Source organism: Metarhizium album (assembly GCF_000804445.1).
Source record: "Metarhizium album ARSEF 1941 chromosome Unknown scaffold_3, whole genome shotgun sequence".
Classification (NCBI taxonomy): Eukaryota; Fungi; Ascomycota; class Sordariomycetes; order Hypocreales; family Clavicipitaceae; genus Metarhizium; species Metarhizium album.
Window position 1 is genome coordinate 455,494 of NW_024467577.1, and position 27,647 is coordinate 483,140.

Sequence of the window (27,647 nt, forward strand, 5' to 3'; positions counted from 1 at the left end):
ATATCACTTTGGCCTTTCATCAATCAGCCCCTCTTATCCCTTTAGAGACACAACGAGGGTTATTGCTGAGTACGCGATGTAGTTGCTCTCCGTACAGGGCATTTCACGGAGGAACTAACGACTGCTACTGCCAGGTCATGGTGTTTCTTGACTCGGAGGTGACCACGTTGAAGCGGGACGCGCGGAGGGGCGTTCGGGTTGATTGCACCAGATAGATTCCAACGGGTTTGCTCCCGTCGAACAAGAAAAAAACGGCACACGAGGAATTCCCGCGGCTCTTAGCGTGGACATGGCCGCTTCAGTCGCATGCTGCATGCCAGGTGGTGATGTTCTCGGCAGGCCAGACGAGACTCGATAGCTCTGTGCTGTGAATGCCATCAGGGTACACTCGGTAGTGAGCACTCCTTTGGGGTTGCTGGGTTGAAACACACACAACTCCAGGAAATAGGCATGGACAGAAACAAATTACGTACTCTCAGCATTGCCAGCGGACTCGAGGAAACGAGATACGTACAAGATAATAATAATAATAAAGTAGTAAAATAAAATAAAATTAAAAAGTGGCCCATTCAAGCCCTTGTCCGAATCGGTTCTTTTCCTTTCTAAATTGGAATATCTCGGTCAAATTTAATCGTGGCGCCTTCGCCCTTGAACTGGGCACGTATGATACAGTCAAGAATATCATCCAAGACTCTGGTAATGAGCCGGGGATCTTTGATTCACAGCAAACTGCCAGCCTCATTAGGGCCGAGGAGAATCCCATCAATAGACGCCCCGAAAACCAAAAAAAAGGCCTCCCTTGCATCAACGCTTCCACATAGTAGTACATTACATGCATTGGCATTGGCAGACAAATTCACGGTTTTTCGTCCACAATCCCACTCACACCCGCCCACCTGTGAGTCTGTGACTCGGGTGCTCTGGCTCAAAGTCTCAGTGTCAAGAGCTTACCGGAAGACCGTCAACCTGGGTAGTGCTACGCAATTGTGTTTGCCCTGGCGGAATTGCCCCAGCACGCCGCACTATCACCATGGGCAAGACAGGTTTAGCACTGCCCATCCCGCATCCCTTGACTTGGCTTGACCTGACTTGACTCGACTTGGCATGGGAGCCGGATCTCGATTAGCAGCATCTCGACTGAGTCAAGAAGCTTCGCAGCGTGGCGTGGACGCGGACGCCCCGTCGCCTTGACGATGTTCTGACGCACATTGTTGTTTCTGCATAAAGTACCCCGATATGCATGTACCTAGATACTTACTCCGTACTTTAGTGCGAATGGCGAATGCATGTACGATACACATGCATACGTGCATACATGCATCGACAACTTAAGCCACGGCACTAACGCATAGTAGTCGGGCGCGCGCGCGGGACGTGGAACCCCCAACGGCACAACATATTATGCCTGGTTGCACAGATATCAGTGCAGCACTGCGCGCTGTGCTGTGCCGCGCTGCTGTGCAGGTGCAGTGCTCCGATGCGTCACGGGGGAAGGAACACTTCCGGCCAATTCAATTTTCATCTATCAAGTGTCAGCACGGGTATGCAAGCCGTGTGTAATGTGTTCCTTGGGCTAGTAATTGTCATCAACCCTCAACTGGTCTTCTTTTTTTTTTTTGCCCTTCAAGCTCATTGCCGGAATTAGAATGGAGTAAACAAGGCACGGTCCCAGCGATGAACCAAACTGGGAGCATCCCAAGCCATGGCAAGCCAACCCCAAGCCATCCTAAGCGCCCTGATGCATGTTTTCGGCACAAAGACAGCCAACTGCATTGGTCATTTCTTCTGTACGATGCGGAATTGGTCCATTCGGGGACTGCTCCAACACTTCGCCATGCATGTCAGACCGGGGGGGGAGGCAAAGCATCCCAACAACCACGCAAACACGTCAAACGACTTTGGTCGCTCGAGACTACGGGTGGTGCTGGGGGGCGGAGCAAGCTCAGGCGACGGGCAAATAAAGGGCAGTAGGACCAACAATCCGGGAATTTGCTAATTTGCTTCTCGAAGTGATGGATTACTTTCGAAAAGTAAACGAACAATAATAAAAATAAGGGCCGACGCATAGTACATATGCAACGGCGGTGTGTAGGGACAGCGGTACCAAGGTGTCACCAAGAATCCAAGATGACGCTACGTCTCCAGGGTTCTATCACGAGCCAGGCAACGACTCCACGGTCCGTACAACTACGACTAGTAATCTTGTCGATTGCCCAACCGCAGGCCCGATTCCCTCAGCTGCGCGTTTCGACAGCTCTCAGTGCATCAACGTCATACCCCTCCCTCGTGCCCGTCTTGGCTTTTCGGTTTTGTCGGTCGTCACCGCTGCACCGTCGGCGGAAGAGTCGGGGATGATCGTCATCACAAGGTCAAGGTCAAGGGTCAAGGTCCAAGGATGCACGTTTTATTCATGCCCGCCGGCATCTTCCCTGGTGCAGCAGCTTGTCCAGGCACGGAGTACTAGTAATAGTTGCCAGCCCGGATCTTGCCACAGGCGTGAGATCGAATCTCCATCGATTTCGCACCGCCCGATGGATGGTCTCCCTCTCTGCCTCTCCGTCGCGGCCTCTTATCTACCGAGTATCCGCCATAAGTGCGCCAAGTTCTCAACGACAAAACGACAGACAAAGACAGCAAGCACCCGCGCTTTGGCTGGCATGTCTCCATCTTCGTAACACGGCGTCCTGCACACGTCACATGGCTGACAATGTTCTGTGCGACCCTGGCAAAGCCAATTTGGCTTGTCTTGCCTATTCTTTTGTCCTGATAACGCTCGAGCAACAACAATACGTCGGCTGCCTGTGACACGTACGGAGTACCGGCTGACCTCTTACCAGTTGCCAGGCCAGCTTGTCAGGTTGCCCGCGCCAACCGACTCCTCTCGTGAAAAATCAAGGCCCTCCTCGGGGACAACGAACAAGGGATAGTAGCCCATCCACACACGAGATTGTCCAATCACTCGATGCATCAGATCAACCGCGGCCAGAGTCCACCGCTCAGCTGGTCCCGGGTGCTTCCCAGGTTTTGCCAAACGACACGCCTAGCTCAACAATGGCGCCAGTCGGGAAACACTCCCTTACGCCCCGCCCTGCTGCGCTGTGTCCAGCGGAGATTGAGAGTGCGTCATTGTCAAGCTGCCTCAGAAACGAGTCTTTTGACCCAGTTTCCGGCGAAGCGGGGGACCAAGGAGCGGACAACGTCGGCTAATTCCAAGACGCCTCATACTCCTCCATGTCTTCCCTGTGTTGGTTTGAGACTTGGCCCGAAGCTGGTTAAACGCGCATGTTTTCTTTTCTTTTATTTCTTGTCTGAGTTTCCTGGATCTGGGTTCAGACGCGATCGAACCTCCCCTCCCTTCTCGGGTCGAAGCGTCGCATCAACGAAATCGCGTAAACAAAAGTAAACAAAAGATGGTCAATAAAACAGCGCCTGACCGCGTCTTACCCCGCCTGGCAACGCCATTCGGCAACTGCGAAGTCACGAAGTCACGTGTTTGAACCCCGAGCCGCAGACTGGGCCCACTTTGTCCCGTCCGTCAAGCCCCCAGGTCGTACTCCTGTACATACTCCGTACACGTACACATGACTTCTTCAGTGTCGTTTGCTCAACCGTTTGTGCTGCTGCAACTCGTCAACGATACCGAGTGCGGGCAGGGCTTTGTACGTGTGTTTCAGGTTGGACAGGGTTCAGCGCAGATATGTTTGCTTATGCGGACAAGAGCTACAAGCTTGCAGATCTCACTCTTGTTGCTGATGATACTGTCAGTGTAGAGTGCCAATTCCACTACTGTACGTCTGGAGTACCATGTCGGGGAAGGACGCAGAACGTAGTCAAATTTGCCATTGTCGTAGACTCGAAACGCCTTGTCGTTCGACATGAGACGGAGCTACGAAAGATCTACACATCTACACAACCGTGTAGATCTCGGGACACGAGACGGCAATGTCGCCTCAAACGTACATAGTTTCAACTACTTTATGCGACCCGTGAACCAGTGCATCGTGGCCATATTGCATCGACTTCCAGACACGAAAGAGAGATTTGCAGACAATAAAAATCAGAAGTACCGAAAGCCATCGCAAGTTTAGGGTAGCTAGGCCGCTGAAGTGGGGCCACGGTGCCGAAGGTGGGACACGACACGGGAGCGGTCAAAGTTGGCAGAACCAGGTTATGCATGGAATTTCAATCTCTCGTTACGAGCTCGCTGGCACGACAGCTGTCAAGTGGAAGTTCTTGCGCCATTCCATCAAATACAATGGCAGGCAAAAGAAAGAGAGGAGCCCAATGTGGCACCCCTTACGGGTCGTTCGGCCCCAAAAAGGCCAAAAAGGACACCAAGTCGTCCAAACCGAACATGGAAAAAAAGCCGTTTGCTGAAATACCCACGGGCGACGATCGAAGACGGGAAGCAGACCTGTACGAAATGCTGGGAAGCGAAGACGAAAACGACAGAATCCGAGCCGCCGACTGTATTATTTCAAGTCTTTTCGACGGCCGGGGAGTTTCCGAAGCTGTTCTCCAACGGCATCTCGATCGGCGGCTGTTTCGAGGTCTCGCGAGCGGTCGCAATGCTTCTCGCATTGGATTCTGTCTCGTCATTACAGAAATTCTGGGTCAGCTGTTTGGTGAGAAGCATCTCTCGCACACAAACTATACTGGATTGTCATTTGACAAGGTATTGGGCCTCCTGGCTGAAAAGACTCAAGCTGTGGGCAACATATCCGGGCAAGAGGAGCGAGACCACTTCTTCGGCCAGCTATTCGGAATTGAGTGCTTTGTCAAGTCTAGAACCCTGTTCAGTGATATCTCAAGGTGGAATCTAGTCCTCAATCTGTTGCTGAAATTGGGCAACAAGAAAATCTGGCTCAGGCCCCAATGCGGATGGGTACTTGTCCAGGCTCTCGAGCAGATGGACCAAGCTGATGCGGAGGCAACGCTATCTAGACTTGCGCAGGCTGGTCTGGCAAGGACACCAGAGGGCGTGTCCGCATGGATTGTTACCCTCAATCGCTTCCCTAGTCTTCGACTCGAGCCGTGGAAGAACCCGCTCTCCAGCAAGTCTCTCCCGGATTTGACTGCAGTTCTCAAAGAGAGCTTCAAGGAAAACGGGATGGATGGAAACGATAAGAGCCAGAATGGCGGCAAGCAGGCGTCATGGAGTGCCCAATTGCACTTCGTTTGGGATCTTATCCTGGGGCGCTTTCTTCATGCCCAACGGGACAACGCAGAGGAGGATTTTGAACAGTTTTGGAATCGCGTTGTAGATGGTATGTATCCTTTTTGTCCCATTTTTTTTTCGCGAAGCCTCGCTTAGCCTACCGTAGATGGACTGTTTTCCAAGCAAGCTACAGACGGACAAAAATTCAAAGGTTTCATGGTCTTTCAGAAGATGCTCGAAGGGTTCATTGAAGAGCCGTTGAAAGTCCAGACACTTTTCAGCCGCAATTTCATGTCGTGCCTGCTGAATCAAGCATCAAAGGAGGACCGCTACTTGCACCGAGCTGCCATCAAAGCCTTGAAGTCTATCGAAGCGGTCGTCTCAGCCCATCCATCATCTCTGGCACCTGTTCTCGCCAGCCTCATAGGAAAGAATGGTGCCTACGGTTTCGACCAACGGACAAGTACCAAGACAGTGGATAGGCTGTTGCAAAATATAACTGAAGGAGACGCGGAAGCTGTATTGACTGTTGTTCAAAAGCCTGTCAAAACTTTGAAACAAAAAGAAGCTGCAGACGCTCAGTCTATTGTCCGAATATATGCCGATTATCTCGCCAAGATCCTTAATGCACTCGCCTCGTCACTGCCAGCGGACGATGAAGATAACGCCACAAAGGGGTCATTTGGGCCAGTACTACAGGAACTCGCCGGATTGGCCTATGCCCAGCCAAAGGGCATACCAGAAAATGCGGTCACTGAACAAATTCGAGAAACCTGCCGCTCTCGGCTCGAGTCGTCACTCGCAAAACTCGCTCGCTCAAGCAAATATGCTTCTCGGTTCTGCGAAGCTGTAGGATCAATAGACTCTAGTGCAAAGATCATGGCCCCGGAGATCCTAGAATCACTGAATGACGCCTTGGCACGCATGGGCAAGCTGCTGAAGCGGAAGTCAAAGACGCAAAGCGAAAAGGACGCTGCCCAGGGTCTCGCAATGCTCCACGCAATTTCCGCTTTTCAGCTGTACAACGACGATCCTGATGCGATGGAGGTATTGGACGATCTTGCCCAGTTCTACGACAGACTTCATCCCAAGAAGGGAAGCAAACACAGCGGAAAGTGTCAAGGTAGCTCCGAATTGCTAGTCGAGATTCTCTTGTCAATGGTTGCCCGTCCTTCCTCTCTAATGAGACAGGTATCTCAACAAGTCTTTGAGGCATTCTCTGGCCAGGTGTCCGCGGAGGGTTTGGAACTCCTTACGGGGCCACTTGCTTCGGAAGAAAGCACAAAGGGGCAAAAGGAGCTCTTCAATACAGAAGATGATGCCATGGATGTCGACGAAAGTGAAGGGCCAGACGAAGATGCAGACGAAGACGAAGATAAAGAAGATCAAGTCGAAGATGTTGAGGACAACTCAGACTTCGAAATCGATTCCGACATGGAATTCGTCGATCTCCACGACGACGCCCCTCCCTCCTCATCAGATGATACCAGCCCTCACAGGAACCAGGGCGAATGGAACAAGCCCGAGGAACTAGACGACATGCTCGGAAAAATCCTCAACTCGCACCGCCTCGACAAAGACGCCGACGCTGCCTCCTCCTCCTCCGAGGGCGACATGTCTGACTCGCAAATGTTCGCCCTGGACGAACACCTCTCCGCCGCCATCGCCCCGCGCATCAAGTCGTCCCAGTCCGAGGCCAAAAAGGCCAAAAAGGACGCCAAGCAGTCCGTCATCAATTTCAAACACCGCATCCTCGACCTCCTCGACATATACGTCAAGAACGAGGCCCTCAACGCCCTGACCTACACCTTGCTCATCCCGCTGCTGAACCTCATGCGCACCACGTCCGCAAAACCCCTCTCCGTCAGAGCGTGCGAAATCGTTCTTGCCTACCAGAGGGGCCTCCGCAAAGCGAGGGCCAGCAAGGAGGCGGGTGACGACGCCCCCGGAGACGACTTGCTGCCTCTGTTGGTGCAAGTCCACGAGGTGGCGGGCAAGGATAATTCCCACGCGTACGCCAAGGCTGCTAGCGCCGCCAGCTTGATCGTGGCCTCGAGCATTTTTGCGAGCGACAGGAGCCGCATTCGCGACGTGGCGGGCGTGTATGCCAGGACGCAGAGCGACTGGGTCCTGGGGCATGTCACGATGCAGAGTTCCTTTTTTGCCGACTGGAATAATTGGTGTCAGAACCATGCTTCGCAGAGTCGGGCGTGATCTGGGCCCTGTGGTTCAAGGTTGTGTATATAGATTCATAAGCTTCCTTTGGGGCTCTTGCGTACACGGCGTTACAGAGGCGATAAAAAAAAGGGGGACATTGCCAGGAAGCATTGCACATAGATTCGCACGCTGCATACACAAGGTAATTGAGGTCAGCGGCCAAGCTGCCGACATGATGCAAGCCCAGTTTCCGCTGGTATGGCAAGACGTTCTCCCCTCTTCAATCAACAGAGGTTCATGGCTTTTCCAATTTCACAACCATGTCAAGCATTATTCTATGAACCTGCCGTGTGATAGTACAAGTGCTCTCGTCCAGCGCGCGGAACTAAATCCGGTTGTTGCTTGGCGAAATCCTTCTCTACTCCTCCATCTTATCCTCGTCTTTCTTATCGTTCTCCTCGTCTTCGTCTGTGTCATCCTCCGCCTTTGCTAACCGCTCAGCTTCCTCCCTCAACTCCTTGGGCACCTCGACATGACGACCCTTGGTCGGACCATCCACGCCACTGATCCAAGTCATTTCCAGTTCAAAGTCTTTGTCCTTGTTGTCCTTTTGCGCGACAAAGATGATCCTTGCGGCCTCCTTGACGGCCTCCTCCATGGTCATGTTGCCGGACTGCAGATCCAGCTTCTCCAGCTCGGCCTTGGCCGCCTGACGACCCTTGCCTGTAGCAGCACCGTAGTAGCCCCAGTACAAACCACTGGGCTCAATCATGTACAGGAACGGACCGCCATGCTTGCCGGGGACCTTGCCGCCAGCACCGCACTTGGGACCCGAGCCGACTTCCCCGTCGACTGGCGTCTCTTCGGACGTGTCTACGCCGCCGACAATAGCGGTGATGCCGAACGGCCGGACGGAACCATACATGGTGTAGGCCTGGAGATAGCCGCCCATCCGGGAGGCAAGATCGGCCGTGGGGATCGGGGTCTTGAAGTGTTGCCGCCAGCCTTGGGCTTCGTCGCGGGCGCGGTCGACAAAATATCGGCCGTCGGGGACCATTCCTGAGTAAACCTGGTAGATTGTGTGCACAAGTCAGCTACCGCTCCAGCTCCAGGGGCGGGGTGATTTTTTTTTTTTTTGTTTTTTTGGTGGTTGATTGGAAGGCATAAAGAGAGGCATGATTTCGGACTAGACAGTTGCGGGATCACGTACAACTCCAATGTGGCTATCAACGGTAGCAATTCGCTTGTTCGCCCCGGGCTTCAGGAGCTTTGATGTCACCACCTTCTCGACAGCCAGGACAACGCCATCCTTGCACCGGATACCGATTGAGGTGCCGCCGTTCTCTACTGCCTTAACTGCGTACTCCACCTGAAAGTTGCGGCCATCTGGCGAAAAGATGGAGTTGAGAAGATCGTAGCCCGTTCCTATCGACGTCTGCGTGTTGAGGGTGTTAGCTAGCGTTCCCTCATGGGGGGGCGGCAGAGTATGCAGACAGGGCGACTGCAAGAGCCTCACCATCTTGGCAAGCTGGTCTCCGTTGAACCTGTCCGAAGGATGGTATCGCCAGGTACAGAGGTATGCTGAGTGAATGGACGGTGGGTTGAGAGGAGTTGAGATGGCAGATATGGAACTGGAGCTCCAACCAGCGGCATCATCACCAGGCAGCCTGAGAGCTGCGTGTTGCAGTTGCTGGCGGCGAGGCTGGCCTGCTGTTTTGTGCCTGAGGCCAAGAGTCTTGCTGAGGAGGGGCTTACAACTTACAGTAAGCCACAGGTGGTTGGGCTGTAGTGTGGCTGATGCGGTTGTGGCGCAATGCTGGGGCCCCACATCGGATCCGGCCCTCGGGGGCCACTAGCCGTTGATAGAAAGATAAAAGATACAGGCACAGCAAGTCCCGAGTCCCGACAATGTAATGTCATATTTTATTCCAGCACAGGAATGTAGCTTCAGCCGTTGGTGGGAAGCACAAGCCGCGTGGGGGATGGGAAGAGTAGTTCCATGTCAAGTCAAGTGACACTTGGACGCGGGTCAGCTACCTACCCAGGTGCCTAGAGGTATCGTGAGTAATTTAGTACATGCACCGCGGCCGTGCTTTGTTGTTGCTTCGCTTCAAGCTTAAGTCAAAACAGTCACATGTCTCTCCCACTCCCCCAAGTCCTTTGCTCCTCCAACAATCCATGGTCTGGTGGCGTCAAGGAGACGTGGCCGCGTGACGAATCTTGGGTCGATGACGGTCGGAGCCATTTTGAGATGAATCCGTGAGCACGAAATTGCCACTCCACACCACTCACTAGCAAGCGCCGTCCGTCCTGGCTTCCTTCCTTGCTTCCTTCCTTGGTCCGCCTGCAGGTCCCGCAGCTGCGGCCTCATGTCCCGACTCCCAACAATCCCGACTTTCTATTGAACTTGCAACAGAAGACATGACGCTTCTCTTTTCTCCCCGTCTCTTCCATGGGTCTTCTCTGACGCCTTCTCTTTGATATTCATTCGCCAAGCACGCGCTATCTTGGCGCGGATATTGTCTCGCCACTCAATCGCCCCCTTAGCCAAAGTCCATCCTCCCCCGCCTGCGCCTCCCTCTCTGGCGCCAGTGGCCCCTGGTCCGCTGTTCCGGTCCGCTGTCCGGCCTAAAACCTCAGAAGGCCAGCGCTCGCTCCTCGTGCTAATAAATCTGCCCGAGACAGGAGACGAGAACCGGGACGACACCAGCAGCAGCAGCACCACTTGCTTACTTTTCCCCTCTTGTTGACATTCACCATTTGCACGCGCCTGATCGTCTTCACCTTTTATCAACTTAGTGTAGCCGAAATAAACTTCTGATTTTGCCTCATCTCTCTTGCCGGCCGCTCCAGCAGAACCGAGTACGGAGGTATCGCATTTGCCGTTCTGTCTTGATACCCAACCGCATATCGACCCAACCAGGGTCACGCCTAAGAAGAAAACAGAAAAAAAAAAGGAACAAAGAACTCAATCGACAGGAATTTAAAGGACTCGTCGACCGAAAGAACTTGCGAAGAAACACTGACCCCAGAGTGACGATCAAGAGGCATTCCGGAAACGAAGCCACCGTTGTTCCCGCCCATCACCGCATTGCAGATTCGCCAACAGCCGAGGTACAGTTAACCGGTGGCTCTCCGCCTGCGTGTAAGCGGCATGCGTGGTTGCTTGATATTGATTCGCTTCTAGGTCATGGTATCTTTTCAACCCGGCATGCAGGCAAACGCCCAACAGGTTCAAGATGACCTGGCCAACCTCTTTTCTCGTAATTTGACCTTCAACCCCGACTTTCACGTCTCCGCCCAAAAAGACACATTACGACAGGAACCGGCCCCCTTGGCTCCAGTTCCTCAACCCATTGTGTATTCTATCTCACAACACTATCACCACTCTGCTCACACGGCCAAGGCTGCTGCTCAGCCATATGAGAACCACGGACAATGCCAACCCCAGCGGCCATCATCAGAGCCGCCTCAGAGCGAGCTTTCCCCAATGGAGATGACCCTGCGCAGCTACGGGATAGACCCTGCCGTTTTGACGCCGTCCCAGGTTCAACTCTTCCGCATTGCCGATGATCCGCAGAAACTTCGTCTACTCGAGCTTTGGAGCATTTGCCCCCCCAGTAGGGCGGAAGATATCCCTTCCCTTGCCTGGAGCAGTACGACCCTGGACCAAGAGGAGCACCTTGCCAAAATGCGATATGAGAGACAACATAATCCAGCCATGAGTCTGGATGGCACCCAAGTCCAAACCGCTGACGGTAAATGGACTCAGCACATGGCAGCCGAAAGTGAGCCATACATGACGTCCGGGTATGAAGAACTCATGCGGCGGGAATATGAACGCCAGTCCGTTGACAACAAAGCCAGGGATGTTTATAACCACTACGGTACCGCCGTGGGGAGCGATAGATATACTAGGTCTAACGACCCTGTTTACAAGGGACCCGACTATGACCAGCAACAACAGCATTCGGAGATGGCGGCTCAGTACGGTGCTTTTGAACAGCTCAGGAACGCCTCGATGCCGTCTGATGCCATGGATTTTATGTAACTATGCTTATGGAGGGCGATTTAATCATACAAAATACTGCTCTCAGCCGTTAGATATGCATAGATAGGTGGTGTGGTCCGTGTTTGGCTTTGTTATGGAACGAATGAAAGCATTGATGGAAACAGACATATACGCAAGTGCTTTGGTATTAACGTTAGGGTCATGGGCTTGGTTTTGGTTGCCAGTACCGGTATATACCAGAAGGGTTAATGTCGGTCGGCATTGGGAGATACCTTGTTGTTTTTCTTGACTATTCATTTCCACTCTTTCATCTTCTCCCCATTCCCTTGCTTAAGGAGTGTTCATGTGGCGGCTAACAAGGAGTCTTAGAGAACCTGGTTCCAACCACAGCCAGTCTAGGTACGTGTCCGTGTTCCCCGCAAGGGCTTGACGTCTGAATACGGTCTGCCCCTATCTTCCATTTCAATCCAATTCTAGCTTGAAACTTGTGTGACGGTAGCCCCTTGTAGTGCATGTCAGATATTGAATATACATCCAATGCCTCATCAACATTTGTTCCGCTGCAAGCTCTACGTGTATGGTGGTGACTGGTTGTGAAGTGACTGGCCTTGAGACCCTTGCGTTCATCTTCACAGAAAGGGCCCTAAAGGGGGTATCGTATGTATTGCACGCTCTAACCCTAAGTATAATCTTAAATATATGCAAGTGTATCATCTAACGTCACGGGGAATAACAGCATTTCAGCCTAAATGTCGGTCTTCTCCAGCTTCTTAGCAAGAGCCTCGACCTCCTTGTCCTTGAGCTGGACGACAGGCTCCTCCCGAGCCTCCTCGGCCTCCTTGATTAGTTTCTCGGCGCGCTCCTCGGCGGTGACGCCCTCCTCTTCCTCCTCTTCCTCCTCCTCCTCCTCCTCGCTGAGTTCTTCAAGATCGCTCAAGCTGTCAACTCCCCATTCGTCCTCGTTGATGACATCTCCGGCAAGCGTCTCCTTGCGCTTGTCAAGAAGTTTCTGCAAATAGAGGATGGACTCGTCGTCCTCGTCAAACTTGTTTCCATTCAACTCTATGCGCCTAAGGGAAGGCAGCGCATCCTTGGCAGCGGCAGCAAAGGCCTTGACGCCAGGCGCGGTAATATCGTTGTACTGCAGACGAAGAGTCTCGACTTTCTGGTTTTTGCCCTTGGCCAGAGCCTTTGCAAACAGGACACTGCCCTTGGCGCTCAGAAGCGAATCGCCGATACCTAGCTCGCGGACGACAGTCCAATTTGTGACGACGTCGGCGAGGGCCTTGGCGCCCGTGAGGGTAAAAGTGTTGTCCTGGAGATCCAAGGTCTGCAGTTTGGTAGCGTGGACAAGACCTTCACTGATGAGATGAGAGATGCCCTCTTGTCTGATACCGTTCTGCACCATCTTGACGTGCTGGATTTTGTTGTGGAGTTTATAAGTCCTGGCCCAAGCGGACATGCTGCCGTTCTCCAGTCGGTTGCGGCCGCAAATGACCGTCTCCAAGTCGGGGACCTGCCTGCCCTCCTTGCGGGCGGCTTCCTTCTTGGCGTGAAGCTGTGACAGAGCATCGGCAACGAGGATGCCGGCGTGGGGACCGAGGCCGTTGTTGTTGAGGTACAGGTGCTGAAGGGGGACGTGGGCGGAGAGGAAGGCGACGAGGGGGGCTTGAGTGTTGAGGCCAAACGCGTTGTCGTTCAAGTTGACTGTGTGGAGGTTCGGGTGGTTGAGGACAGAAGTCAGAAGCAGGGAGAGCGCTTCGGGAATTTCGCTCAGCAGCCTGCCTGTGAAAATGTCGGCAAGATTCGCGACCTTGATGAGTGTCGTGTTAGCTTGAGGACGTGTTGTGTTGACGTTGACGGGCTGTGCGTCGGCGTCGCCGCACCTTGAGGTTCTTCTTGGTGGCCAGGACTTCTCCGATGACCTTGCAAGCCCCGACGCCTAGGGTATTTCCGAGCAGCCTGACCTCCTCTACGTCGTTGGCTCGGAGATCTTTGATGTGAGGCTCGACATCGGCGGCGGTGTCGAGCTTGAGGCCCTTGCCTTCAATGGTGAAGAGTTTGTGGGTGACGGTCATCTTGTATGGATATGCTTAGACGAATATAAGCCAGAGCAAGTTGCGAGCGGGCAAAAGAAAGAGCGCGGTTTGCGAGAGAGTGCGAGTGACGATGGTTTTGCTTTTTGTCACGACATGCAATTTATTGATGATGGTGGGGGCGGGGCAACGCAAAAAGGCATCGTAACTTGAAGTTGGCGCACGCGTAAGTATTTATTATTCAGGCGCAGGCGCAGCGCTGGCGGCCACCAGCAGCCAATGAGGAAGCATCGACAAGCAGCCGGTGGGGGCCGAACTTCTACCTCTTGCTGCAACGGCTCGAATTAGGTAAGCAGGCTGCGGCCTGACCACCCGGTTGGACGGGCCATGGCACGGAGCTTCACGTGACTCGAGCCAATCAGCGTCGGCCCATTTCGGAACGCTGGATTTTCTCGAAGAGTACGACTTCTCCTGCTGAGCCATTTCGAACCCCCGACCCTCGGAATCTCGATAGCAACCCATCGTCGACACGGCCTCACAACGGCTCCCTCCACGGATACCGGTATAGCTCGCAAATTATGCTGTCAAGGTCTTGCCTGCGCTCGGCGCGCACACTCAATGGGCTTCGAAATGGCGTGAGCAATGTATCCAAGGTATGGCGGTCCTGCTGGAACTGGGTCTCGTCTGTCTCTCCGTTTTTCGTGGTTTGCCGAGGGAATCAACCGCTGCCCGCCCTCGCAGACTGGAACCACATCAGTCGATTTGCAAGTGCATATTGCTCAAGACTTTCAATGCTAATGGATATCTGTCGTATAGCGCGCCGCCTCGACGAGCTCGCGTGCTGCCGGGGAAGCTTCCCCTGCACGGTTGAACTTTGCTGCCATCGCCTCGACCACCGTCGCCGCCGGCTCCATTGCCTGGTACTACCACCTCTACGGACCTGTGGCCTTTGCTGCCAGCCCTGCTGAGGAAGGGTACGTTTTTCAGGAATATACAAGCCCGAGCTCTTGTTGCCGCGGTCGGTGTCCTATGCCACGTGTGGCATACATTGCGGTTCTCGGCTGTGTGAGGCCCTCCTCTTCGACGACCAATTCACTAATTCGCCCAACAGTCTGCATCCTACTCACTATCCCTGGGTTCATCAGCAGTGGCTCAAGACTTTCGACCACCAGGCGTAAGTGCCCCTCTCTTGGTCGTCCCCGAAAACCCAACAGGAGCATGTGCCACTGACAGGACGTAACCCCGGTACTGACCTTGAACATTAGACTTCGCCGAGGCTTCCAGGTCTACAGAGAAGTCTGCGCCAGCTGTCACTCCCTCAGTCGTATCCCCTACCGGACACTGGTCGGTTCCGTCTTGACTGTCGACGAAGCCAAGGCCCTTGCCGAGGAGAACGAGTACCCTGGTGAGCCGGACGAGCAGGGCGAGATCCAGATGCGACCTGGAAAGTTGGCCGACTACATTCCCGACCCCTACAAGAATGAGGAGGCTGCTCGGTTCGCCAACAACGGTGCCCTGCCCCCGGATCTGAGCCTCATCGTCAAGGGCCGCCATGGTGGCTGCGACTACATTTTCAGCTTGCTGACGGGCTACCCTGAAGAGCCCCCTGCCGGCGCCCAGGTCGCGCCTGGCATGAATTTCAACCCCTATTTCCCCGGAACTGGCATCGGCATGGCTCGTGTTCTCTACGACGGCCTTGTCGAGTACGAGGACGGCACTCCTGCCTCCACCTCCCAGATGGCCAAGGACGTTGTCGAGTTTCTCAACTGGGCGGCCGAACCTGAGATGGATGACCGCAAGAAGATGGGCTTGAAGGTCTTGATTGTCACGTCGGCTTTGTGGGCCATCAGCGTCTGGGTTAAGCGATACAAATGGGCATGGCTGAAGTCGAGGAAGATTGCCTACGACCCCCCAGCCGATTCCAAGGTTCGCCGCTAAGAGACAAGGCAAGTTGTGCCTCATGTGTATACTAGTCTCCCCCTGTTAGAGATGTTCCTTTTGTGGCGGAGGCGGGTAGAGCAGAGAGACGGTTGTTCAAGAAACACGGTAAGATCGATGGTGGAGTGTAAATCAGAGGATCCAGATTTCAATACCTTTGCTTCTGTCTGTCGTAGTCATGCACAATAGGCTCTGGCAGCTCACTTGCGGTGTGTTGACGGTGTGTCAGTAAGAAGGGACCGGCACTGAATGTATCAAGACGGGCTCTGGATGTAATTTGGACGCACTTGTCCTGTGTGTTTCTGTATTTTGCTCATCTCGACCGTGCGCCCGGCCGCGACCAGTCATGGGGACAGGAAGTCGGACAGCGACAACAACACATCAGACCAGACAGGACCAGGTTGACCCACTGGCAGGCAGCCTGCTTCAGTCCTCAGCCGTCTCCGATAGGCCGACAGGCCGATAGGGGCAGGTCACCGGTCACTGGTGGACATGGAACCCTTGAAAGATTCCGTGATTACTCCATAATTTTGATCCTTTTCCACGTCCAGCCCAGCTGCAACTTGCAAGAGACGCGAGTGAACACCCGTCCCCGTCTCCCCGTCTCCGTGCCGTCTCCGACTTCCGACTGTTCATACATACCTCGCTGTTCCAAATGGTCACTACCTAGCGGCTTACGAGGCCGATCTCACACACCTTCCAGCACCAGCACCAGCACCAGCACCAGCGCCTCGTCAGCCCAAGCCATCAATCATACGAACGAACAACCGTGCCTTGCCCCCCCCGGCGTGAAGATGCCGTATGTCAGCGACGGCGATGACTTCCAGCCGCCCCGAAAACGACGATGGGAGGACGACCACGACGACCGCGTCCGCCGGCTGTACAGCCCAGACAAGCAGCCACCGGACCTCTACCTGCTAAACCGAGCGTCGGACCTCACCGCCGCCCGCAAGGTCCTCCCGCCCTCTCCGAAAAGGGCCCGCGTCGGCGTCGCCCCCGAAGACGACTCCCCCGGCAGCCCTGTGCCGGCGCAGCGACGGCGGCCATCACCACAGCAGAGGCTGTTCCAGGACCGCCCGGCCCTCGGGAACAGGGCATCCCCGGCGCCCAGTGCCGGAGCCGGAGCCGGTGCGGCGCGCCCAGCCCCCTGCTACATATGCCATCGGCGGCCGACCAAGACGTCCGACCTCGACTCCTTCGCAGAGTGCCAGGGCTGCGGCGAGACAGCGTGCTTCGTGTGCATGAGACAGTGCTACGGATGGGACACGGACGACGGCATGTCCGTCCTTTCGGAGCAGGAGGTGCTCTCGCGATCACTCCACATGGACGACGCCGACGCCGACGCCGACGCCGACGCCGACGCCGACGCCGACGCCGACGCCGACGCCGACGCCGACGCCGACGCCGACGCCGACGCCGACGCCGACGCCGACGCCGACGCCGACGCCGACGCCGACGCCGACGCCGACGCCGACGCCGACGCCGACGCCGACGCCGACGCCGACGCCGACGCCGACGCCGACGCCGACGCCGACGCCGACGCCGACGCCGACGACGAGAACACCGACACCGGCGCGCGGCAACCCCAGGGCCGCTGCCGGGACGCAGCCAAAGACGCCAGGGGATGGGGCGCGTCGGGACACCGCTCCGTCGTCTGCAGCAGGTGCTGCGTGGAGAGGGGCCGCCAAGGAGACGTCATGTGCTTGGGCTGCTTGTCTGGCATGTCTGGCGCGTGACGACCGGCCGCGACGGGCGGCTGATGACCTCACGATTTAGGCTCGGGCCGGCATCTTCTTGGGAAAAGGAGGGCTGTGCCGGGCCACTCGACTAGTTGACACTTTTGACTTCACATCTGACTGCATTGTCCGGGATGTCACTTTTGCTGGGGGATTTGGTGGTGGTAACCTGTAGCCTAGGCCGTCACATCACGGGTTTAATGTTGCTTTTTTGATATGGATCCGACGCGATGCGTTTCTCGATCCGTGTAAATATCCAACGTGCGCCTACTGCAAATAGTGTACAGAGCATAGCGTCTGTGTGTATAAATCATGGACAGCTCCTAAAGGGGCCAGCCTCATGTTGGGTGCGGCTTAACGTATATACGTATCGTATCCATTGTGCGGTTTACACTTGTGCGCCGTATGTCAACACAGACTGGACATGCCATTGTTGCACCGTGAACGCCGGCTTCTATCAAATTTCTGCTGCTGGAGGCATCAACGAGGTATCTAGAAGCGCCGCCTTCCGTGTCATCTCCCATAGTCATACACCAAAGGTTTGTAGTTTTTGAAGAGAAATACACAAAAAAATCGCCCACTCTAGTTATATTGCATGTAGGTTGCGGTCGAGTTGAACTTGAGGTTGCCCTTGATGACCTTGTCAACGGCACTCAAGAAATCCTTCTCCGAAGCCACTTTTCTTCTTGCTCGGATGGCGAACATGCCGGCCTCGGTGCACACGCTCCTCAATTCTGCCCCGGTGGCGTTGGGACAGAGACGAGAAATCAGCTCCCATCGGATATCTCTCTCGACGGACATGCTCTTGGCATGGATTCGGAGAATATTGGCTCGGCCTTCGAGATCGGGAAGCGAGAACTCAATCTTTCGGTCGATACGGCCGGGTCTCATGAGCGCGGGATCCAGGGTAGACGGCCTGTTGGTTGCAAACATGACCTTGATGTTTCCACGAGCATCGAACCCATCCAGCTGGGTGATGAGCTCCAGCATGGTTCTTTGCACCTCGTTGTCACCACCGGCACCGTCGTCAAATCTGGCACCGCCGACGGCATCGATTTCGTCAAAGAAGATGATGCACGCCTTTTTCGTTCGCGCCATCTCGAACAACTCACGGACCATCCGTGCACCTTCACCAACGTATTTCTGGACCAGTTCACTGCCGATGACTCGAATGAACGTCGCATCTGTTCTGTTGGCAACGGCACGGGCACAGAGGGTTTTGCCTGTACCAGGGGGGCCGTAGAGAAGAGCTCCTTTGGGAGGATCGATACCGAGGTTGACAAATCGCTCCGGAGATAACAGAGGCATTTCAACAACTTCTCGCAGCTTCTCGACCTGCTCTTTACAGCCGCCAACGTCGCCATATGTGACATCCGGCTTCTCTTCGACCGTCATCATGGTGACGCTTGCGTCGATCTTGGGTGGTAACGGCAACATGATCTGATACTTGTTGCGGTCGACACCAACACGCATTCCCTCTTCAATATCTGTCGGGCTCACACGCTCTCCGAGCTGGACGACGAACTTGGCAATTTGCTTGACGTTGATAACGTACTTCTTCTTTGACTCGTCGCCTTTGTCGTCTTCGATGATCTTGGTACAGCGGGCTACCTGGAACGGCTGCTCCTCGGACATTCGTTGACGGTCAGCGGCAACGTCCCATAAATGCGGAGGGGCAAGACCAGTGTCGGACTCCTGTCAATGGTTAGATATGCGCGAGGCTAGGAATAGTGAGAGTGCCGGCTCGTACTTTCACTCCAATCTTCTCATCTACACTTTGCTGTTTTTCCTTGATCTGTTTCTCGAGCTTCTTGAGCGCTGCTCCATAGGGGGCGGCGCCATACGTCTTCAGAACCTGGATATCCCTAACAAATAGTAAGCTGATATGTCCAAAGCCCTTTTGCCCTACCGGTGCCTTCGTACTCATCGGTCAGAGGAGTAATCTTCTTCTCTTCTATTTCATCGTCGGCAAATTTCTTCTGGTACTTCTCCCAGTTTTGACCAGTCGCGGAAGGCTAGTCCAAGTTAGCCATCGTTGACGCAGGCCACGATGCAAAGTTGCTTTGGGCACCATACCATGATGGAATCCGCCTGCAGTAGCGCGTTGCCGACGACACAGGGCTAGGTGATAATGCAGTCGGAGAGCAGTCAGGTACGTAAAGCCGGTGAAAACAGCTGTCTAGTTGACTCGGTTGCGCTGGGAGATGCAAGCTTGATAGACGGGAAGGCTGTCGCGTGTTTGGCTGGCAATGGCAATGCTGAGGCAGCCATTCGCAGGAGCATTTCGTAATCAGAGTCGGTTGCCTTGAGCTCCGTGCACAGGCCCCCCCGTTGAACTAGACCAGAACGACAGGTGGCGCTAAACCGCGTTGGGAGACCGCTGCAGCATAGTATCGGAGCATGGATAATCTGTGGCCCGACGCCAAAATTTCTGGATGGCGGAGCGGTGGCAGAAGGTGGGATATCTCATCCATGCTGCCAACGTCCCGCCATTCGACGACTCTGCAACAACTCAACAAAGACTACAGAATCGGAGAAGCTCGGGTAGCTCAACCTTGTCGCCATCATGTCAGCACCCGCAGTTGCTGTTGGGCAGTCTCAGAATGCTACTTTTAGAGTATTAAGAAGCTCTCACACTCCCCCCCAAGCTGTGCCACCCCGCTGACACACTCGCAGGACAAGGAGAAGCCCATGGCTGTGCGGTCGTCCAACATTGTCGCTGCTAGAGGTGGGAACAACTGAAGCAAAGTCTGTGACACGAGTTTTCTTAACATATTGACAGCTGTTGCCGACGCTATCCGAACGTCCCTCGGCCCTCGAGGCATGGACAAGATGATCAGAAGCGGCAAGGGCGAGACGATCATTACAAACGATGGACACACTATGCTGAAGAGCATGTCAGTCATGCACCCCACCGCCAAGATGCTGGTGAACCTCGCTGGTGCGCAGGATGTCGAGGCCGGCGATGGCACAACCTCCGTCGTTGTCATCTGCGGCAGCTTGCTTGGTGCCGCAGACCGACTCCTGTCAAAAGGGATCCATCCCTCAGTCATCTCAGAGTCCTTCCAACGAGCGTCAGCTGCCGCCGTGGAAGTGCTCCACGACATGTCCCAACCGATTACCCTTGGCGACACGTCCGCTCTTCTGCAGGCCGCCAACACGTCACTGTCGTCCAAAATTGTCTCACAATACTCGAACTTGCTCGGGCCGATGGCTGTCAATGCCGTGACGAAAGTGATTGATGTTAAGACCGCCGATAACGTTGACCTCCGGAACATTCGGATTGTCAAGAAGGTTGGAGGCACTATCGAGGACAGCGAACTTGTTCCTGGCCTGGTCTTGAACCAGCCAGTTCTCAGGAACGCCGGTGGCCCCGTCAGAATGGAGAAGGCACGCATCGGTCTCATTCAGTTCCAGCTCAGTCCGCCCAAGCCAGATGTAAGCTGTAATTCCTGGGGATGGAATATCGATTTGTATACTGACTCACATTACTTGTAGATGGAAAACACCATCCAGGTCAACGACTACAGACAAATGGATAAGATTGTCAAGGAGGAGCGTCTGTATCTTCTCAACATGGCTAAGAAGATTAAGAAGGCCAAGTGCAACGTTGTGCTTATCCAGAAATCGATTTTGCGCGACGCTGTCAACGACTTGTCACTGCACTTCCTGGCTAAGCTGGGAATCCTTGCTATCAAGGATATTGAGCGGGACGAAGTGGAGTTCATCTGCAAGTCGACCGGCTGCAAACCTATTGCCGACATTGATTCTTTCACCGAGGACAAGCTGGGATATGCTGAGCTGGTTGAGGAGGCCGAATCTTCGGGCTCACGCATGGTCAAGGTCACTGGTGCCAAGGCCACCGGAAAGACCGTCTCCGTCGTCGTCAGAGGAGCCAACTCATTGATTTTGGAGGAAGCGGAGCGAAGCTTGCATGATGCTCTCTGCGTTATGCGCTGCCTGGTCAAGAAGAAGGCCCTCATTGCTGGTGGAGGTGCTGCCGAGATTGAGATTGCTGCACAGCTCTCCAAGCAGGCTCGTAGCTTGACGGGCACAGAGGCTATCTGCTGGAAGGCGTTTGCGGATGCTATGGAGGTTATCCCTACTACTCTGGCTGAGAACGCTGGGTTGAACAGTATCAAGGTCGTGACGGACCTGAGACACCGGCATGAGATGGGGGAGAAGAATGCGGGAGTCAGCATCAAGTCCGGTGGTGTCAACACAAACATCTCCAAGGAGAACGTCTTGCAGCCGCTCCTGGTGAGCACAAGTGCCATTGAGCTAGCTGCTGAGACGGTCAAGATGATTCTGAGAATAGACGACATAGCGTTGACGCGATGATGGGGGACACTTGGGCAGGTTGATGTATGATAACATCTACCACCGAGAGGGAATAGGCCAAGAAAAGGAGATTTAGTGATACCACATGCATTGGACTGCCCCCTCGTTGCCTTGGCGCAGTAATGCGAGAGTACCTACCTGCCTAGGTACTTTCTAAGTACTTGGGTACGCCCAGGTACTTAAGCTAGTAGGTAGGAAGGTAGATGTGATGTCCTCGAGTACGGAGGACGGGCTGGGCCGTTCCTTCCTATTTGGCGCAAGCTTCGCCAGCACCAAAAAAAAAAAAAAAAGAGGCCCTCGCGTCTCAAGGTTGCTTTTACGAGTTTTCTACTTTGCATTTTGCACAGGATCCCCCGTTGAATGTTTCGTAAACTCTGGGTCTACAGTTTCTAATAGGAGACCCGCACATGACCGGCTTGACCACTGCCCGCCATGCCTCGACGAAGAAATAGAAACCAATCTGGAGATGGCTCTGATCCTAGTATCATTGCCATGAAAGCGCCGGAGCGCATCTACCAGGTAATTTTGTTCCCGGCACCCAACTTCGGACCGCGACTGAGCTCACTATTTGTAGCTAAAACAGGAGCGAGACGAACGCGCCAGAGCAATTGTAGTCGAAGCAGAGAAGGCGCTGGCCTCTGTGAAGAAGCGAGCGATGGCATATCAGGAAGAAAAACGGCGACAAAGGCAAGTCATTGCCATGCCTCGGTGGAGTAATTTGCATCTAACGACAACGTAGCGCGACCAAGCTCGCGCAGCAACTGAGGACGGTCATCGAGCTCGTGGAGAAGAGAAAGCAGATTGAGAATAGGATGCTGGAAGTTGTAGCGGATGTCCACTCTTCGATGCGGGAAGTTGAGGAGATGATGCTGGCAGGGTACAAGGGGAGACACAAGGAGGCGAAGCAGCGTTTGAATGTTCTCAGCGCCCGGGTTCGCGAGCGCAGGGATTGACTACTGACGCCCGTCAGCTCAGGATTTTGCGAGATTTGCACGTACATGCCCGACACTGGAGATGCTGGAGTGTGCATGCGGGAAGAGTAAGCTAGGCAAGGGCGCAAAGGCAGGTCACAGGTGCAGACCGTGTAGCAGCGAAACGTGGTAGGTATAAAATGGAACGTGGTCGATGTCTCAAAGAAGAGAGGGGGGTATCCAGTGCCTTGTATTTTCCGTGAACCCGTCTAATGAGCAAATAGTGTACAGGGCGCTCGATGGCGGCATCTCGAGAGGAAGAAGATCAGTCTATAATTACACCTTGTATCCAAAGCCGAGCATGCAGCTCTTGTACTGGTCGACTAGGGATTTGCAATCGGCGGCCGGGTCGGACGCCTTTGAGAAAAGCATGCACTCGTCTCGCTTAGATTTTTCGTCTTTGCACACGCAGCACGGCTACGATGTGGGCGTCAGTTGACAATTGTTGTGCTGGAGCCGCCAAGATGGACGAGCAAAGGAGGCGGTGGACTGACCTTGGGCTTGGAGACGTTGTCGGACGCAGCGGCGGGCGCGGATCCCGCCGACGACGGGGCTGCAGGAAGAGTCAGTACTGGAAGGGGCGAGGATAAAGGGAGGTGGGCGATGTGTGTACGTACGAAAGGAGATGGACTTGACGTCCATGATGTTGCGCATGTAACTGTGATGTGGTGATGGGTGAGCAAGTTGAAGGACGACGTTGGCCTTTTCACCTTTTGCGCATCAGCTGGGATGCGACGGGCCGGGCGGCAAATGCCAATCAAGCAAGTGCCCGGTGCTTTCCAAGCTTGGCTTGGCGCAACCAACCACGCCACCGGAAACGTGCGCAGACAAGACAAATTAGTGCCCAGCACTCCGCAGCTAGTAGTTACCTAGTAGGTAGGTGCCTTTTTATTTATAAAATAAAGTAAAAATGACAGCTCCGTAGGGCTTTTCTCGGATTTTCTGACATGCCCAACTACGCCGCCGCCACATGTGGCAGAATGAAATGTTCCGAGTACGCGCTGATATCGGCAAACACGACAAGGCTGTCCTCGCACAACTTCCCGGGGCTGAACAACGCGATCCCCATCAAGTCTTGTGCTAGTTATACTGTACTTTTGACTACTGCTGTTATTATTCAAGTTGTACTCTACATTTACAAATTCCTCATGCCCCGTCCCGTAGTCATCTCAGCATGACAAACATGCCGGGAACAAAAATCCACAAAGCCAACGTATAACCGGCGTCCATGCAGTGCCCAAACGGCCAAGAGTCGCCGAAACAAGCAGCTCCGTGCCCCCAGATCCGAGCACATTGCAGTCGAATCCTCACGATGCAGAGCGTGGCGTCGAATGCAAAAACGGGACTCTGATGCTCCGCACCATCTACGAGACTACGACGGCTACAGCTACGGCAAGTACGCCATCCTTCGACGCCGGCACGCTGCTGACGTGGCTGCTGGCTGCTGGGGGCAAAATGAGCACCACCCAAGCAGTTGAACCACTAATTCGCTGCTGCTCGTCCAGAACGTCGTCGACGGCCTGGGCATCACGGCCAAGACGGAGGACGCGGTGTTGGTCGTCGTCGTGCCCAAGACCGAGAGGGCGTGGGCCGAGTCTCGCAAGATTGACGTGCAGTGATGTCGGGCCGGCGTGGTTCCGTCATGTCCATTGTCAGGTAGATGGATGATGAGGGTTGGAGTGTTGTTGGACCTTGAGGGTTTTTTTTTTAAAATTTTAAAATTTTTAAATTAATTAATTATTAGTATTATTATTTTTAGGTGAGTGGGCTCAACTTCAAAATAATAAAATAGAAGAGTATCCTTGGAAAAGAAACGACACTATAAAACAAACATGTGCTGGGAATGAGAAACGTCATTCGTTCTTCTCGTGAAGCACGATTTCCATGTGCTACCAATGCGATATATACATGTATACGTGTACACGGCAAGCTGCATTCTGCACTCGGCGTACAATACATCATGGAAAACAACAGGAAACGCCTTGACAAGTAAAACGTCAATTTCCAAGTCAAATATATATTCTATCTACAAATGACGGAACAGTGCTGTCGACATTGCCCTCATCGTTGAAAGTCTTGGACTGAAGGCCAAAAAAGAAAAAAAAAACACTAGGGGCTCACGACCCAATTTCATACTGTCGTGTATCCCATTCTCAGCAACAGTCTTGTCGCGCTCGAGCCTTTGCTATGGGGATATATGCTACAAGATTAGAGTTAAACACTGGGGCTATGTGAGGTATCGCGTTGTGTGCATAATGGCATGCACATGTGTGTAGCGTGTGCCACAGACGACCTGCCTTGCTTGGTCTGTGATCATCTATCAAACGCGATGCGATGCGATGCTGTGCTTGAGCCGTATGCTGCGCTGTATGCTGTCTTGTCCACCGCTCACCCACCAAGAAACAGATAAACACAAAAGGTTGCTAGCTTGGCGATGTAATGCGATGCATGCAGTAGTAAGAAGAAGAAGAGGAAGAGGAAGACAAAGAAGAAGAAGACGAGGAGGAGGGGAAAAAGCCCAAGAAACCCAGAGAATGGCTGCATTAAGCGGGTGTAATGTGCAAAGGAGATCTGCCAACAAAGACCCCAATCATATTGACCTCGGCAAATCCAGAAAAGAGAAGAAAAAAAGCGATAAAAAGAAGAAAAAACAGGAAACATCAACTCCGGCTATGGTGACATAAGTCATGATGCGCTGTTGGTGCTCTTGTGCTGGATTCAAACAGGAAAAAAAGAGTCGAAAGGATTTACTGCACCAGCTCGCTGGCAAGCTCCTCTCGGACATGCTTGCACCACTTGAGAACGGCCGCCTCAAACTCGTGCCACACTTCGGGTCCGTTGTTGTACACAACACCCAGCACGTCAACCTTGAGCATCACCTCGAAGCGGAGTTCAGCCGCCTTGACCCAATAGCGGAGATTGTCAGCACATCGATATGGTTTCTGCGTGTCCGTGTGAAAAGTAGGAATGGCTCCAAACCGCCTTCTAGACTTCTTCACCGCAGCATTGTGCAGCTTGACAAGTCGCAGTCCGTTCTGTAGACTGCGGAGGAACGGCGTTGGGCATTCGGATGCTTGGGATAGAGGCGTCCAGCCGGGTAGTGGTTCTCCTTCAGGGTCCAATGACGCGAGAAAGGCCCTTTCTCTCTCCACCTCCCGTCCAGTCCAGTCATCGGTAAGCCACACCCAGCTCTTTCGTTCCGCCTGTTCAGCAGCGTCGATTTCTTCCTCCTTGTCCAGAATGTGGAAGACACTCTTGACCCAGCCGACCATGGTCCCGATTTCTTCGTCTCTCAAGCCGCCCTTGAAGTTCCTCGTGGCCATTTGCTTCAGGACTTCCATCACAGCCAAAAGATCGGCCCGAATTTGTTTCTCCGACTTGATGGAATCTAGACGATCCGGCATCTCGTGTGTGGTGTAGTACATCTTGGCGGCTCGAATCGCCAATGTCACCACGTCGAGGATGTGCATGCCCTGCAGTTCATACCAGCCCTGTGTGTTCTCCTCGGGCAAATTGGGCAACTGCGGCGCATCTGCACTCTCCCGAAATGATCCAGCCTTGCGCGCAAGCACTTCGTCCAGGGCCTTTTGGGCGTCTGCGAGGCATGATTCCAGCTCTGCCTTCAACATGTCTATCGTCGGAGGCTTGGGAACCGGGTTCTCCTTCTGGTGATACGTGCTCACTGTCGGAGGCAGCATGCCAGGGTCCGACTCGGCAAAGCTATCCTCAAAGTAGTCCTCGTCAGCATCCTCTGTGGGAGAGTCGACGGTGACACTTGCTTCCGTGGCAAGACTTGAACGATCCAGGTTGCTGCCCATGGCATCGTCTGAGGCGTTCAGGTCTACGCCAAAAATAGTTGGGATAGAGCGTGTATTTTCGAGGACTGACAAGTCCAGGGTGGCACGCTGATGCGGCTTCTTGCGGGCGAGCTGACCGCCCTTGCCGTCCAAGAGGCCGGTTCTGGCAAAGTAATATTGTAAATGAGCAATACTTCCCAAACACATGACACTATCCCTTGACCGGGCACTGGCAGCAAAATCCGTCGGTTGTGGTCGTACATAGCCCCTTTTTCGGCTCTTGCTATCTACACTGTGAGCCGACTGTCTGGAGATGCTGGAAACATCCGACAGCCGCGATGACCGAAAAGAGCCAGAGGACTGACGAGAAGAGAGCTCGCCGCCCAATGAATCCCGGGGACTCGTATCATATGCGGAGCTATGTGACATGGACGAAGCGGTTGATACGCATCGAGACAGCTCGGGGCATGCTCGAATGGCCAGCGTTGGGGGGGTCTCGGGAGACATGGAACGTGGCATCTCGTGCTCGTTGACGGTAGCCATGGTGGGAGGCCAAGGGGCGTGGGCGTGGCTGCGGAGCGACAAGAGGGCCGTACGAATAAGCTGTTCAGAGGAGGATTTTGGGAGCAGACGATATTCGCGGCGATTGGAGCCTTGTTGGACTTGGTCTGCGTGGTTGTCGTCGTCGTCGTCGTCGTCGTCGTCTAGGTCGAGGTGGGACTGGCAGGAGGGCGAGGATGACAAACTGGACCGCTAGCAGTCCTGACGTTTGACAGATTGAAGCTCGGAATGCGGCTCGGCCAAGCGGCGCAAAGAGTCCAATGTTCCAAGCGACGGTCGAGACAGGCGCTCGCAATGCTGCAGCAGGCGATTTGACGAGGCGCTGCGTCGTCGACCGGCGCCGGGAAAGCAGACAGTGAGTCGACGAGGCAATGTAGGGCGAAGATTGCGGAAGACGCGACAAAGGCCAGCGTGGATGGGATGGCCTTGGTCAGGGGTTGCCCGACCGCAAGCGCGATGAGGGCGTGTCGTGGTTGGCTGATGAACCAGCCGTTTATTAAAATCGGGAGCTCGAAATTGCGTCCCGGCGCCGTCTACTTTCCCCAGGTTCGTCAACGTCCGGCGTGACACGGAGGAATGTTGCAAAGCGTTGCAGCGGCGGCATGTCACCAATTGCGGCGGACCGAGAGGACAAGCGATGGCTACGCCTACTGTCACAGTTGCCGTTGATGATTTTTGCCGGGGATACAATCACGGAAAGGCGTCTGGTTGACTTCTTGGCTCGGATGCCGGAGTACTGATACTCTGTTCCGTGCCAAAGCCGGGGGGTCCTGGAGGCTGGATCAATTGGTGCAGTATGCAGAAGGGGAAAATCCCGGCAGCCCTTGCGGACATGGAAGCGGGTGACCTGCGGTCGAGCTGCAGTCCAACCGTTGGGTTTAGTAATGCTCGTTCCTTCTCGTTGATTGCAGACGACGGCGTACGGTGGGGGCGGGGGGGG

At 54.2% G+C, this 27,647-nt stretch overlaps 10 protein-coding genes across 10 annotated transcripts; 6 read left to right on the forward strand and 4 right to left on the reverse strand.

Moving 5' to 3' along the window:
* Window positions 1-4,255: 4,255 nt before the first annotated feature.
* MAM_01905 (DNA polymerase V family protein) lies at window positions 4,256-7,372 on the forward strand (the record flags this gene model as incomplete). The annotated part of the gene is made up of 2 exons (XM_040820704.1): window positions 4,256-5,267; window positions 5,325-7,372. 2 exons carry the CDS (start codon window positions 4,256-4,258, stop codon window positions 7,370-7,372), a joined length of 3,060 nt encoding a protein of 1,019 aa, XP_040681047.1.
* Window positions 7,373-7,733: 361 nt separating this feature from the next.
* Window positions 7,734-9,145, reverse strand: MAM_01906 (proteasome subunit alpha type 3; the record flags this gene model as incomplete). The annotated part of the gene is made up of 3 exons (XM_040820705.1): window positions 7,734-8,384; window positions 8,526-9,036; window positions 9,078-9,145. 3 exons carry the CDS (start codon window positions 9,143-9,145, stop codon window positions 7,734-7,736), a joined length of 1,230 nt encoding a protein of 409 aa, XP_040681048.1.
* Window positions 9,146-10,526: 1,381 nt separating this feature from the next.
* On the forward strand, window positions 10,527-11,366 carry MAM_01907 (uncharacterized protein; the record flags this gene model as incomplete). The annotated part of the gene is made up of 1 exon (XM_040820706.1): window positions 10,527-11,366. The coding sequence occupies one exon, from the start codon at window positions 10,527-10,529 to the stop codon at window positions 11,364-11,366; it is 840 nt and encodes a 279-aa protein (XP_040681049.1).
* Window positions 11,367-12,072: 706 nt separating this feature from the next.
* On the reverse strand, window positions 12,073-13,405 carry MAM_01908 (ran GTPase activating protein 1; the record flags this gene model as incomplete). The annotated part of the gene is made up of 2 exons (XM_040820707.1): window positions 12,073-13,140; window positions 13,214-13,405. 2 exons carry the CDS (start codon window positions 13,403-13,405, stop codon window positions 12,073-12,075), a joined length of 1,260 nt encoding a protein of 419 aa, XP_040681050.1.
* Window positions 13,406-13,941: 536 nt separating this feature from the next.
* MAM_01909 (cytochrome c1, heme protein precursor) lies at window positions 13,942-15,301 on the forward strand (the record flags this gene model as incomplete). Its single annotated transcript, XM_040820708.1, has 4 exons — window positions 13,942-14,016; window positions 14,180-14,337; window positions 14,475-14,537; window positions 14,629-15,301. 4 exons carry the CDS (start codon window positions 13,942-13,944, stop codon window positions 15,299-15,301), a joined length of 969 nt encoding a protein of 322 aa, XP_040681051.1.
* Window positions 15,302-16,095: 794 nt separating this feature from the next.
* Window positions 16,096-17,037, forward strand: MAM_01910 (uncharacterized protein; the record flags this gene model as incomplete). Its single annotated transcript, XM_040820709.1, has 1 exon — window positions 16,096-17,037. The coding sequence occupies one exon, from the start codon at window positions 16,096-16,098 to the stop codon at window positions 17,035-17,037; it is 942 nt and encodes a 313-aa protein (XP_040681052.1).
* A 582-nt stretch (window positions 17,038-17,619) lies between these two features.
* MAM_01911 (26S protease regulatory subunit 7) lies at window positions 17,620-19,116 on the reverse strand (the record flags this gene model as incomplete). The annotated part of the gene is made up of 4 exons (XM_040820710.1): window positions 17,620-18,732; window positions 18,788-18,902; window positions 18,961-19,052; window positions 19,114-19,116. 4 exons carry the CDS (start codon window positions 19,114-19,116, stop codon window positions 17,620-17,622), a joined length of 1,323 nt encoding a protein of 440 aa, XP_040681053.1.
* Window positions 19,117-19,603: 487 nt separating this feature from the next.
* On the forward strand, window positions 19,604-21,378 carry MAM_01912 (T-complex protein 1; the record flags this gene model as incomplete). The annotated part of the gene is made up of 4 exons (XM_040820711.1): window positions 19,604-19,654; window positions 19,714-19,765; window positions 19,820-20,475; window positions 20,536-21,378. The coding sequence occupies 4 exons, from the start codon at window positions 19,604-19,606 to the stop codon at window positions 21,376-21,378; spliced, it is 1,602 nt and encodes a 533-aa protein (XP_040681054.1).
* A 432-nt stretch (window positions 21,379-21,810) lies between these two features.
* MAM_01913 (uncharacterized protein) lies at window positions 21,811-22,331 on the forward strand (the record flags this gene model as incomplete). The annotated part of the gene is made up of 3 exons (XM_040820712.1): window positions 21,811-21,897; window positions 21,953-22,018; window positions 22,128-22,331. 3 exons carry the CDS (start codon window positions 21,811-21,813, stop codon window positions 22,329-22,331), a joined length of 357 nt encoding a protein of 118 aa, XP_040681055.1.
* A 2,765-nt stretch (window positions 22,332-25,096) lies between these two features.
* Window positions 25,097-26,689, reverse strand: MAM_01914 (uncharacterized protein; the record flags this gene model as incomplete). The annotated part of the gene is made up of 1 exon (XM_040820713.1): window positions 25,097-26,689. One exon carries the CDS (start codon window positions 26,687-26,689, stop codon window positions 25,097-25,099), a length of 1,593 nt encoding a protein of 530 aa, XP_040681056.1.
* Window positions 26,690-27,647: the final 958 nt, after the last annotated feature.